General features: G+C 34.6%; 1 protein-coding gene across 1 annotated transcript in view; it reads right to left on the reverse strand.

The window, feature by feature from the left end:
* TBC1D8B (TBC1 domain family member 8B) overlaps positions 1-14,009 on the reverse strand; it is a 68,992-nt gene that overhangs the window by 49,771 nt on the left and 5,212 nt on the right. Inside the window, exons 2-5 of the mRNA XM_040468432.1 lie at positions 4,616-4,726; positions 2,045-2,163; positions 1,329-1,554; positions 404-658 (exon numbers count right to left, since the gene is read on the reverse strand). Coding sequence (XP_040324366.1) covers positions 404-658; positions 1,329-1,554; positions 2,045-2,163; positions 4,616-4,726 — 711 coding nt within the window. The remainder of the gene's footprint in view (positions 1-403; positions 659-1,328; positions 1,555-2,044; positions 2,164-4,615; positions 4,727-14,009) is intronic.

Below are 14,009 nucleotides of genomic sequence, written 5' to 3' on the forward strand. Positions count from 1 at the left end.
TATGGAAACCAATTTGACAATAAATTTCATATATTAAAAAAAAATAAAAATAAAAATAAAAACAAACAATACATTTTTACAATATCAGACCTAAAGCTGTCTAGACTACTCATAGAGAAATTTAAACTGACTATGCATACAAAAATCTCTATATTTCTATAAGCACTCCAGGGAAAATTATACTTGGATCTCAATAATTTTCAAACCTAACTTCTATTACTTCTAAGGATTAAACTCAATGGAGGGGATACTACTTGTAAAATGTATCTGAATAAACTAAAGAAAACCCACACATCAATGATTAATTCCAAAGAAAAATTATCATATAACATAGAACACTTAACTTTTAATGATAATCAATGTTGTTATTCTTTGGTCAAATGATACTTTAAAAAGTATTAATTAAGCTTTGAATACCTCTTGGTGATTTGTAGAGGATCATCAAGGATAGGGTCATTAGCAAATGTTTCCTTATCAAAAAGTCTCTTTATAGCATAGTTTGCCAGCTGTTCCATAAGAAGGTATGTTTCATTAATATGCAAAAACATTGAAAAGTAGTGATTCTCTCCTTGGGAACACACATGAATACTCTCTGTTAGTATAACATTTGAAGTCTTTTCAAGTTTTGAGACTGCATCCCAGGAGATAACAAGTTTTACTGCAAATAAGAATTATAAGCAGGTATGATTAAATTTCTCAATACTGATTAATGCTTATCAATCACCTCTTTTAAGACAATAGCTAACCACTTGAAAAATGCTGCAAACTAAAATACTTTAGACTTCAAGATTAGTTCAAATTTTGAAGCATAACCATTACATACAATAATTGGTGATTCTAGGAAGAGATACAATTTTAAAGAATTTTTTAAAAAAATGTTCTGATTTTATATTTAAATCTGTTACTTTACAAAATTGCATTACCACTGATGTAAAAGCTATATGTGTGCTATGAACATTACTGTTTGATTCTTCTTTATAACTATGGGCCATTAGGTATTATGGCTACTACATTTATATTGCAAATTTAAAACATGGATTGCAGAAAGTAGATAGTTTAGAACAATAAAGGAGTTATATGCCAGGTCACCATCATCATTTAATATCCAGTCACTTCCCACAATATGCAAGGCATTCCATACATACTTCTAATGGCTCCTATGTTAAGCAACCAGTTAAAAGGATTCTTTCTCCAGACAAAGTGAATTTTTTAATGTACAATTACTCTTAATATCAATACTATTACTTTATATACAACCTAACAACATCACAGAGTTGATAGGTCAGTCAGCAAGTTCAAAGCCATGGTAAGCAACAGAAACCACTTACTTTCTGATCCCAACAAAAAAGAATAGAAGCTCAGAAAGTTGGTGCTAAGATAGAGCCAACCCTGACAAGGGACCCGTCCTTTCCAGTAACTGCATGAGTAATAGGTCACTAACTTCTCCTGCTCTGGTAAACCAAAACATTTTTCAAATTTCAAAAGGGCTTCTCGAAATTTCTCAGGATCATCTTCTTTTGCAAAAGAATGTTTTCCCTCTTCAGCAATTAATCCCTAAAGGAGACAAAATATTTTTTGAAAATTATTAGCTACCAACAAAAATACATTTTATATATTTAAACAGTTCATTGACTAAAACTGTGTACATCTACATAGGTACATATGTGTACATACATGCTTCTCTCAGGACAGAGGTGAGCAAATTTTCTTAAATTTTCTAATTAGGCTTTTTCTAATGCCTCACAAGGAGCTACCACAAATATGGGTGCTAAATATTTTTTGGAATAAGTGAAGGGTTCATTCAAATTCTAAATTCAAGAAATAATGATATGAAAATATCCCTAAGAGTACTCACAAGGGCAATAAAAACTAATCATTGACTTTTATAATTTTCTTTAGCACTGATTCTGACATTCATAATGTGTACTTCTGCCAATTCTGAAAGGTTATCAGTGAAACAATGACCTTTCACATAGTGTTTGATCCTAAAATAAGAGGGTCAAAGATTTTAGTATTCCATCTACAAAATATATCCATCACTTACTCTTATCTTTCCTTGTACAAAATTAGTAATATCTTCATTTGAATCAAACACAGATAAGGTCTTCATGATATTTTGTTCCAACCAATCCCAGTGTTTGGTTATTTCTTCTCTGTTGGCTCCTGATTCATAACGAAAGAGAATAAAAGACTGAAGGGAAACTTCACATCAAAATTGCTCTTGATATTTACAAGCTTAGTTTAAAAAGAAATAAAAGTATATCTGTTCATTTTCAAAAATGATCATAAAGGAATAAAGATATTAATTACATTTATTCTCTATTTCATCTGTATATGTGGGGATAAATACTATTTTTCATTGTTAAGTGGAAGAATAAAATATTTAATGAGAAGGGAAAAAAGTAAATACAACTCATGAGAAAAGACAAAATTCTGAAAACAAGATGCCAGTAACTGGTGCCCACAGGAACTAGTATTTTTTAAGAGAATATATAAAGTGCCAGTAACATAAATATATATAATTTAATCCTTGGTCTTCACATAATACAGTACTGTGCATATAATCTGTGTAACTACAAACAGCATGCACATAATACTATGTGAAATGTGGATTTCAGCAGTGGCAACTCTACTTATATTAGAAGGTAAAGCCTTTGTTCAGTCACCCTTTTCATTAAAGGGCTTAGTTAACTTAAAGCAGTTTCATCAAAGAGGTTAGAAACCTTACTACAAGTAAGTAAATCCGTGTGACCTGCCAGATCAGTAGTAGGTGGCTTGTTGAGAGTCAGATTAAATATTAGTTAGGCTCTGGGTAGCTTTGGCTTGAAGAACATTTCAATATCTGTAAGTCTTCCCTGATTACTGCATAAAGATCTCACCAGCACTGTGGATTACAAATATTTCACTCAAAAGAAACATCTTGACTTTTAGTATGTTTTATGATATACGGAAGTGACATATTAACAAATTTACTGAAACTGCAAAACTGCCTATTTCCTATAATCCAGTTAGAAACTGTATTCATGTTACTAAAGTCACAGTACCATGTGTAATAATTTTCTTTAAGGAATCACAAATACAAGCCATGGGAAAATTTTAAGTCTTTTTTGGGGTCCTTTAGGTCTAAAGAAAGCTTCATTAGTAGGTAATTATTTTATTTCTGCATCATGTTAATTTGGGGGAGTAAGTGATATAATAACTGCCCCTTTTTGAAGTAGAATGGACATTTTTCCCTAAATAATTTCTACCAACCAGATTTAGAGTAGAGCTTACAAATGTCTCATGATGTCAGCAGGTATAATGTCTGAGAGCCAGGAAAGGGGTGCCTGGGTGGATCAGTTGGTTAAACATCTGACTTCAGCTCAGGTCATGATCTCAAGGTTTGTGAGTTCGAACACCACATCAGGCTCTCTGCTATCAGTGCAGAGCCTGCTTCAGATCCTCTGCCTCCCTCTCTCTCTGCCCCTCCCCTCCTCATGCTCTCTCTCTCAAAAATAAATAAAACCATTAAAAAAATAAGATCCAGGAGAAAACACTCACCAGCATCACTAAAGACAATATATAGTAAGATGCAAAAAACAAGCCACATATCTTTAAAAAATTAATGTTATGCTGTATGTTCACACATATGAACTACCCAGAATCCACATGTTTTATTTTTTTATTTTTGAAATATGATTTATTATCAAATTGCATAACATACAGCATATACAGTGTGCTCTTGGTTTTGGGGGTAGATTCCCGTGATTCACCGCTTACATACAACACCCAGTGCTCATCCCAACAAATGCCCTCCTCAATGCCCATCACTCATTTCCCCTCTCTCCCGCCCCATCCCCCATCAGCCCTTAGTTTGCTCTCTGTATTTAAGAGTCTCTTATGGTTTGCTTCCCTCTCTCTCTGTTTGTAACTATTTTTTTCTCCATACTTTTTAAAAAGTGTATCTACTTGAGAAGAGAGGGAGGAAACAAAAGAAAGAAAAAGGCAGTCTTTCAATATTAATAGGCCAGAAATCTGGGATTTTAATTTAAACCAACATCATAAAGGCATAATAAAAGAAGTAAACTATCAATGTGGGTTTTTACAAAAATCTTGAGTTGTTTTGTTAGGAAGGATATCCTAATTCATTTTCTATCTACAATATATATATTTTGAGGCATTTGAACTATCGGCATGAATGAACATGTAGCATTACCTGTAAGACACCCCTTTTGTGAGAAAGTAGGTGTGTAAATAAAAATGTTTCAATTTGGGGGGCTTATACTCTCTTTGGGGGCAATTTTTAATTTTGCACTTGATTCCCTTAATCTGAGTTATCAGAGAAAAAACGAAGTATTTCATGGGAAGTTCTCATCTTCTCAGCAGTTCGGTGAAGCAAGTTGAAAAAAGGAATCATGTAGTAGGACCAAAATTTGCTGGAACACATGCTTCAGGTCCCTCACACTAATAGATTTTTTAAAAAACCATAATAATCTATAATCTTGCTCTTGTCTTAATATAAAGTTGCACATTTAACTCATTTCTAAATCAAAACTGGGGAGTATAAATAAATGAAAATATTTAATTTTTAGTACCCTTATTTGTTTGAATTTTATGTTTTAAAAACTGTACTCACCACATGCAATTGACAGGTAAACTTGAGAATCGGGTGTCTGGTGTAGGATGCGAAATGGAGCAACTTTAGCAGTAGAGTCTAAGACTGAATCAAGAGTCCCAACCAAAAGCCCTGTTGTAATAAAGAGATTGTTGAAATAAAGATTTTACAATACATAAAACTAATATCACTTCATCTGACAAACAACCAATGGATTAATCTTTTTTAAAATTTCTAGCCCAAAGTTTCCTTGTGAAGATTTTGCTTAAAGAAAAAATATACTCAGGACAAAGAGACTACTGTGCTCCAATGTGAGTAGTACTGGAGAAAATTATCTTCCAATAAAAAAATAAGTCCATTTCATTGTCCAAATCTCACTATATATTTATAGCACTTATATCCTCCATAAGATTATGCATACAGCAGATAAGAATGTAGATTCTGGTACCAGAAATTTCCTGAGTTTGAATACTGGTTCTGTCACTTGTGCCAAACTGAACCAGTTATAGTTAACTTTTCATCCTCATTTGTAAAATAAGGGGATTAAAATGGACCTACCACAAAAGGTGGTTGTAAAGATGAAATGAGTTAGTATTACATATAAAAATTAGAACAATGCTTAGTACATAGCAAAACATTCGATGTTAGCAAATACTATTTATATTAGAAAATCTTGGATATTTAAACAAGATAAAACCTTGACTAACTAAAATGTATAGGAAGGGAATTTTCTTTTTACCAATTCTTAATTTTTTTTTAATTTTAGAGATAGAGGGAGAGCAAGTGGGGAGAGGGGCAGAGGAAGAGAGAGAATCTTAAGTAGGCTCCACACTCAGTATAGAGCCTGATCAGGGGCTTGATCCCATGACCCTGGGATCATGACCTGAGCCGAAATCAACAGTCAGACGCTCAACTGACTGAGTCACCCAGGTGCCCCCTTCTTTAATAATTCTTAATTTCTCAATTTGGAATTCAAGGTTTTTGATCAATTAGTTCCAATTTAATTAACTGATTATATTTCCTACTCCTCCCTAGAACAAAGTTTGATGCTCTCTTTAACAATCAACTAATTTCTGTTAGAATCTTTGCTAAGCAGTTCTCTTTTTACCTATACATGCTAATACAAGTCTTCTAGCCTCAGTCCAGCTAATCCAAATTCTACATTTTTTTTCAAGACCTACTTCCCATATAAAATCTTGACTGGCAGCTCCAAGCAATAATGTGTTCTCTTTCCCCTGATTACTTATAATGCTTAAAGTCTATACAACACAACCAGCATTTTGGTTATCAGACTAGTTATTATAGCTACTTTCTAAATGCTTCATATATATTAACCTAGTCTCCTAACCTAGATTATTAGTTCTTTGAGGACAATAATCATGTCTTCTACTTCTGGGTTTGTATTCGCCCTTTTAACATATTGCTAGGCACAACAGGAGCAAAATTTCAGTAGGATGGCTAAAATATCTAAAACTACCTTCCTTTTCTGGAAGCTTTGATTGGTTGAGTGTTGCTGTTGTTTTATAAGCAGTTCTCTTTAATTTAGCATACAGACTTTTGGGGAAAAATTTAAATCAATTGTAAAATAGGCTTTTTGCTATTTTCCTATCTTTACCCACTTAAAAGGAGTTAAAATTTCAAGCAAGCTTTTAATGAGAATATAGGTAGGTTGGCAGATGTGTGGTAGGAAGTTATTTATTATAAGCAATGAGGGAGGTAAATTAGAAGATTAGGAGATAGAATAAAAAGCTAGACATCTGCTCAGCTGAAAGGAAAGGGTAAGAGAATGAATGTAAGAATCAATAAAAAGTAAAAATAGGGGTCACAAATGCAGCATATCAATTAATATGACAGAGGGTAAACTATTTGATAGTGGGGGTAAACTATCAAGGAAGATTTTGGCAATGGCAACAGGTACAGATTATAGAGAGAAAAGTCATCTGATATCAAAAAATCTGGTATGAACTGAAGACTTAAGAAGTAGAAATAAGAAAATCCAGACAAATATTCTGAAAGAGGGGGTACTGGGGAAGAGAGAATGGGAATGAGGAGAGACAGAGGAAATTACTGTATTTCACCTAATAATGACAAAATTCCTGAAGGGTTTGTAGATAAAAGAAATAAATAATTCTATCACTTTCAGCCTGAAAAGGGGACTGTGAGAAATTAGATTTGGCTAAGAGATCAAGGATAAAGAAAAAAAGTAGGAGCTAAACATTGCAAATAGCCTCTTCAGAGCAATATGATTGAAATTATTAAGGAAATGGAACAAAGGAGAATGTTCTCAGGTTGAAGACCAGAAAGTGAAGATATTCAAAAGAAAGGTAAAAGAGTGAAGTAAAAGAACCACAAGAGGTAAATATCTTCAGGCTGAAAAACAAAGTCAAGTATATGAATCTCTATGTATATAAATATACAAATAACAATGTGACAAAATTGTCAAAATAAAGGTATTATAAGTTTAAATAAAAGCATATATTAAACAGCATTGGTTTGGGGTGCCTGGGTGGCTCAGTCGATTAAGTGTCTGACTTTGGCTCAGGTCATGATCTCACTGCTTCTGAGTTCAAGCCCCACACAGGGCTCTGTGCTAACAGTTCAGAGCCTGGAGCTTGCTTCAGATTCCTTCTCTCTGCACCTCCCCTGCTCACTCTCTGTCTCTGTCTCAAATATAAAATAAAACAAAAAATAAAAATATAAACAGCACTGGTTTAGCTGCTAGATTTGCCTTCTAAGAATTTAAATTCTAAAAATTTCAAAAAATGATTTTCAAATTTGTGAGGAAATCATTTATTTTGCTTTTATCACATTTTTAAAAAATACAATTTATTTTCAAGTTAGCTGAATACAGTGTATATAGTGTATACAGCATGCTCTTGGCTTCAGGAGTAGATTTTCATGATTCATCACTTACCACATTTTAAATAAAACTAGCTGAAATTCTATTTCCTTGTTTACACACACTAGAAAAAGTAGTATTAGAAGAATAGGAGAGGGACACCTGGGTGGCTCAGTTGGTTGAGCGTCCAAATCTTGATTTCGGCTCAGGCCATGATCTCAGTCTCAGACTGAGTCCCAGAGCAGGCTCTGTGCTGACAGCATAGAGTGTGCTTGGGATTCTCTCTCCCTCCGCCCCTCCCCTCCTCTCTGTCTTTCTCTCTCTATCTCTCTCAAAATAAACAAATAAAAAAATACCATGCTAAAAAAAAAAAAAAAACCAATGGGAGAAAGAGCAAACTGGTTTAAAAAAAAAAGTTTGGCTTGGGGCGCCTGGGTGGCTCAGTTGGTTAGGCATCTGACTTTTGCTCAGGTCATGATCTCATGGTCTGTGAGTTTGAGCCCTGCATCAGGCTCTGTGCTGACAGCTCAGAGCCTGGAGCCTGCTTCGGATTCTGTCTCCTCTCTCTGCCCCTCCCCCACTCACACTCTGTCTCTCTCAAAAAATAAGTATCAAAAAAAATTTTTAAAAATAGTTTGGCTCAACTGAAAAATAATGGGTGGAGTGTGGATGTGTGAGGAGGCAGGAAAGAAAGGAGAGGCCAGCATAATCATTCTGAGTAACACAGTAATGATTAATTCTGATAGAAAGTGTGAGACTGGGGACAAACCAGTCAAAATCACTGGCAAGAAAGGTCATTTTTTGCAGCAGCAGCAGAAATATTTGCATTATAAGTGCCTTACACTATATAGAAAGGAAACTGTTCCATTTTTGTAAGTGCATTAAATCAGCATAAAACTATACAACAAATAATTTGGAAGCTAGTGCTACAATACATTTTTAGTCACCTGGGAAACCCACCTCATTAAGCTATAATCATCATCAAGTCCCAGCAAGTCAATTAGGATTTAATATGTGCTAATGTCTGGGTTGTAAAAGTACAAGAAAACAAGCAGATAACTTGGGGTTACTTTTCTATGTACACACAGGTTTATTATCTGACAGCCTGAACATCCAAGGTCATGAATCAGACTACACATGGGAACTTCTACAGTTATAGTAAATTGGGAAGAAAACAGACACTGTCAGCTACATGACAGAACAAGAGATTTAAAAATATAAAGAAGTTCAAATCATCCTTTGAATGTCTATATTGAGTAAGGTACCACTGCTCCAGACCCTCGTAAATGTCTATGGGGTTTTGATGGCACCCAGCCATACAAGTAACACCAAACTTCCTAAGGATATTCACCATCATAATACTTTTTATTAAATGGCATAGGATGATAACAAAAAAGCAAGGTTCTACCATTTTTCAAAAATAGGCTATTTTCAGGTAATGATTATTGTTCACAAACCAATTATATATATTTTTTAAAGTTTACTTATTTATTTTGAGAGAGAGAGTGAGACCGTGAGCATGAGCCAGGGAGGGGCAGAGAGAGGGAGAGAGAGAATCCCAAGTAGTCTCCATGCTCTGCACAAGCCCGCATGCAGCGCGTTCTTAAAACTGCAAGACCATGACCTGAGCTGAAATCAAGAGTAGGATGCTCAACCAACTGAACCACCCAGGTGCCCCAACAAACTAGTTCTTTTTAGCTGGACAGAGATAATAGCACCACTGAGATGAAAAATATCCTAATAGCTTGCCTAGTCCAAACTCTAGCAAACTCATCTACTCCATAGTATCTCTGATAGAAAGCCTGGCTTACTCCTTTATAACTCCAGAAAGTTTACGTCTCCCAAGGCAGCCTATAGCTTTGGTGGGACTCTCCATTAACTGCAAAGTCCTTTCTAAAATATGAAAGGATTTATATATCCAAATGTTACCGTCAGGACTAGCTTTATGGGCTTGTGACCTGTCCATAGGGCCCCATGCTCAAAAGGGCCCCTGCTTAGTTAAATGCTATGCTGTCACTGTCTTGAAATTCTTCATTTTTGAACAAAGAGCTCTGAATTTTCATTTTGCACTGGGCCCCACAAATAAGCTAGGTCATCCTAGTTTATAGTAGTTATCTCTGGGCAGCAGGATGATGGGTGATCATTATTTTACTTTATACCTGTATGTATTTTTGGAAACTTTTACAATGAATATTTAACCTTTCAGATAAAAAAAAATAAGCCTACTTCTTACACACTTTTAAAAAGGAAAAAGGAAGGTGCTTCTCAGGATAAATAACTGCTATTTCCCTGTAGCATTTGGGGCAATGCAAAACATATACTTTATTCAACACGATGGGTCTTCAGATATCATAACTATCTTGTCTCCCCTTGCTTATTCTTCTCCTAGCTTAAAATATTCCTAGTTCTTTCCATTGTTTGTTTTATGAGATTGTCTGGGCCTCTTATTTTTTCTTCTACCATTCTCTTAACATACCTATTTCTCAAAGTTTCTTATAAAATGTGCCATTCAAACCTGAATGCCAGATATGGTCTGAACAAATGCAGGTTTCTTATACTGTGGGCTCCATGGTTCTATTAATGCAGTCTAAGATCATACTAACTTTTTAAGCCACTCCATCTTATTATATTAAGCTTGTGACCAACTAATCTACTTTGATCTTTTTTACAAATATAAGCACCAACCTAGATAGTCTCTGTCCTGTACAGGTGATTTTTAAAAAAATAACCTAAATGCAATTTACATTTATCCATGTTAAATTTTATCCCACTAATGTCAACTGAGCATTCTAACTTGTCCAGATCTTTCCGAATCTTGATTTTTATTTTCTATGACCATGATTCTCAACGAAAACTTCGAACTGGATTCATTTGGAGGAGTATTTGAAACTACTCAAGCTCAAGTTTTGAAACTACTAAAGCCAAGAGATTCTAATTCAATTTATCTGAGATATGGCCTGGGTACTCTATTTTTCCCCTTAACTTTAGATCATAAAAATTTTCAAATGTACAAAAATAGAGAAAATAATATATTGACATTTCTGTGTGCCTATCACTTAATTTCAATAATTATGAACATTTCGTCAATCTTCTGTCATTTATCCCTTCCTGAAGTCATTTAGTTTTTTTTAAATTTTTGTTTTTAATGTTTATTTACTTTTGAGAGAGACAGAGACAGAATGCAAGTGAGTTGGGGCAGAGAGAGAGGGAGGCACAGAATCCGAAGCAGGCTCCAGGCTCTGAGCTGTCAGCACAGAGCCTGACGCGGGGCTCTAACCCACGAGCTGTGATATCATGACCTGGGCCAAAGTCGGATGCTCAACCAACTGAGCCACCCAGGTGCCCCTCATCTAGTTTATTTTAAAAGGTTCTTGGTTAAATATAACACACAGCCAATGCTGAGATAACTGACCTATGGTATTAATTGTCCCTTTCAATTTTTAGACACTTGCAAATTCGGTATACATTTCTCTTTTGTATTAGGTCAATCATAATGACAAATAGGTAGGACCCCCCCCCCCAAGGGCTGAATGTTGGAGACACTATTAAAACAGCCACAGCTTGGAGACAGTACTCATCACCAATGTACTAATTTAGTACACTTCAGTTTGACAAGTGTCTCTTTCTGCTTGTAAACTAGATTTAGGGCACTGTGTAAGGCAACACTGCTTTAGTGGCAGAAGAGTCATTTAAATGAACTTCTTAATTACAAGCAAGATTTATTTCCATTCTAAGTAAAATGTCTGGTTATAAATTTTGGCCATAGAAATGATTGCTAGAACTTTATAGTGGATTCTGTATCTTGTCATAAATTGCCATGTTTACAAAGCCAAACAAGTACTCCTTTACTGAATTTTTTATAATCTCAACTTCATTAAATGTTAATGACCAAACTAGTAAACTGCCAACACACTTAGTAGGAAATACATTCAAATAGGAGAAAGTAGTGTTTTCAGTAGAGGTTGTGGGTATTCTTGATTCTATTGCTTTTGTTACCAGATCTAAGTCGTTAAAACGGGACTGTGAATGCTTATTTTAGAATAATCCAATAGCCACAGTTGGCATTTTGAAAGCTGCCAACCTTATACTAAGAGCTTTGGAAAATTAATAAAAGTAACTCTTCTTTGTCCTATTTTCCCTCTCCCTGCATTCTTTTAAAGACATTTACTTGAAAACTAGGTATATGTAAACACTCATTTCCTTTCTCAACCAAAATCTTTGTTCATTAAAGGATTTTGAAATTTGTATAGGGAAGTAACTGATATCACAAATGACAGACTATAATGTCATGTGGGGAAAAAGAATGCATGAATTATCAATCCAACGGAACTACATTTCTCAAGATTAAAATATAGGGAAATGTGAGAAGTGTTACCATCTTTATTTACAGCACTTTCTTACACTTTAAGACTTATCAATATACAAAAAAAGAGTAGCCCTCAAAAAATTAAAGACAATAGAACATCTGAATTCCTAGATGCAAAGCAACAAGTAAGCATGGCAGCAAATGAATAAACTCATAAACAGTAAAGCACTTTAAAAACATTATTTAGAATACCTGAAGCTGACCATTATCTTGGTTAGTATAAAACAAAAGGACAACTAATACAATGATAAAAAAATCAACAAATGTGATTATCCCTTGTTTTAAAACTTCACTTCTTTATAATGGAGTAAGGGAAGAAAAAAGACCATTTAGACTGGGGTAGAAAGAAGAGTGGAGATAAAAAAACAACAAAGATTTAATTCTCAAGTACCTTTAATTTTCTATCTCAGGTTTTCCTATTCTAGAGATGAGGGCATTATTTTTCAACAACCTTTTCTAGTTGCTAAGGGCATTATATCTTGAGTCTCATATTTCCAACCACAGATAAATGAATCTGGAATACTTGCTGTGTCCCCAACGACTGCCATCTTTTGCTTTTACACTATCAAATTATTTGTCCTGCTGAAAATGTCCTCCTCATTTCTCTCTGCCAATCCACATCCCAGATATTATTAGTTCTCATAGATGGGTGATTTAATTCAAAAAACAATACAAACTGGTTTTTGACAAGATGTTCCTCAGATGCCACACCGGAATTATGCCACCAGAACACCACCTATGGTTATTAATTGCTGCTTTTAGGAAATCTTTGTATCATTTAACAGGGCATCTCATACGCATACTTTACACCAGATCTGGCCTTGCAAAATTGTTTTGAGGGTTTCAAATACCCCTCATTCATGACTATAAGTCACCAAAACCAGGCTGATATTATTGCTGACTACCTCAGTAATTATATATTTGTTTGCTTACTTGTTTATTATCTGTTTATCCTACTAAGTTATAAACTCTGTGAGGGTAGGAACTATTTGTTTTATTCGCTATTGTATACCCAACACCCAGGACAGTAGCTAGCTACCACCCCATTTGTTTCCACCCAGGACAGTAGCTAACTGCTACCCCATTTCTGGTTCCCTTCACAGCAAAACTCCTAGAAAGAATTATATACATTTGCTCTGTCTCCAAATATCTGTTTGGCCTCATATGCTCTAGTCCCTCTGGTCCCTGCTCATAGGTTACCTTAAAGAAGCCTTCCCAGACCAAATTTATCTAAAACACCAACCCCTCCCCTCTCTATCACTGTAGCTTACTTTATTTTTCTTCATATGGCTTAACACCACCTGCAATGTCTTATTTGTGAATTTGCCTCTGCCAACTAGAATGTCAGCCCAAGGAGAATAAAGATTTTATTTTGTTCACTTGCTGTTATCTATAGCACCTAAAACAGTGCTTGGTTTTTAGAAAGTACTTGGTAAGTATCTGTTAAATGAATGTATCCTGTACAATCACATACAGGATTTATTCTTACCTTTTGTGCTTATACAGCAACAGCAAAAGGTCAAAAACTGGGCAGATTTTCTAACGTAAAGGTAATATAAAATCCAAGCCATAGCTGTACTGCCACAGGGTAAACATTATAGTGCCATTTATTATTAATTTTTGGCTTACCTTACATCCATAGTCCTTCCACAACTGTCCACTAGAAACATGTTTTTACCAGCTGAATCATTTCTACTTGAAGTATCATGTTTTGAAAAATACAACTAAGATGACTAAAGAGTACTAAATGTATTCTTCAATACCACTCAGTAAGACAATAAGTGATGCTTATATCTGTAGAAGTGCTGTTGAAGAACTTCCAGGTTTTGGGCAATCATAGATCAAAATAAAATGCTGTTGTGATATTTTATTCTAATACTTGTATGCCATTCTGGTTATAAATCATAAATGCATAATCACTCTCATACCAATATTATTGAATAACTCTCAGTGTTTTACTTTTGTAGTAGTATGATTGCAAATTGGACATATTCAATGTTACTATTCCAAATTAATTTCTATATACAACATGGGAAAAGTAATTATTAGGGAAAATGGTATAAATATAGGTCCTCCTTTGGCCTTCAAGTACAGAAAATGGTACTTCATTAATAGATAAATGAATACCAGATGTTTATATCATTGCTCACAAGTTTCAAAAACTCATGAGACTCACATAACAATGACATGAGGTGGGGAAGATAAGTTTT

Source organism: Herpailurus yagouaroundi, unplaced genomic scaffold (assembly GCF_014898765.1).
Source record: "Herpailurus yagouaroundi ecotype Mexico unplaced genomic scaffold, PumYag 67700, whole genome shotgun sequence".
Lineage (NCBI taxonomy): Eukaryota > Metazoa > Chordata > Mammalia > Carnivora > Felidae > Herpailurus > Herpailurus yagouaroundi.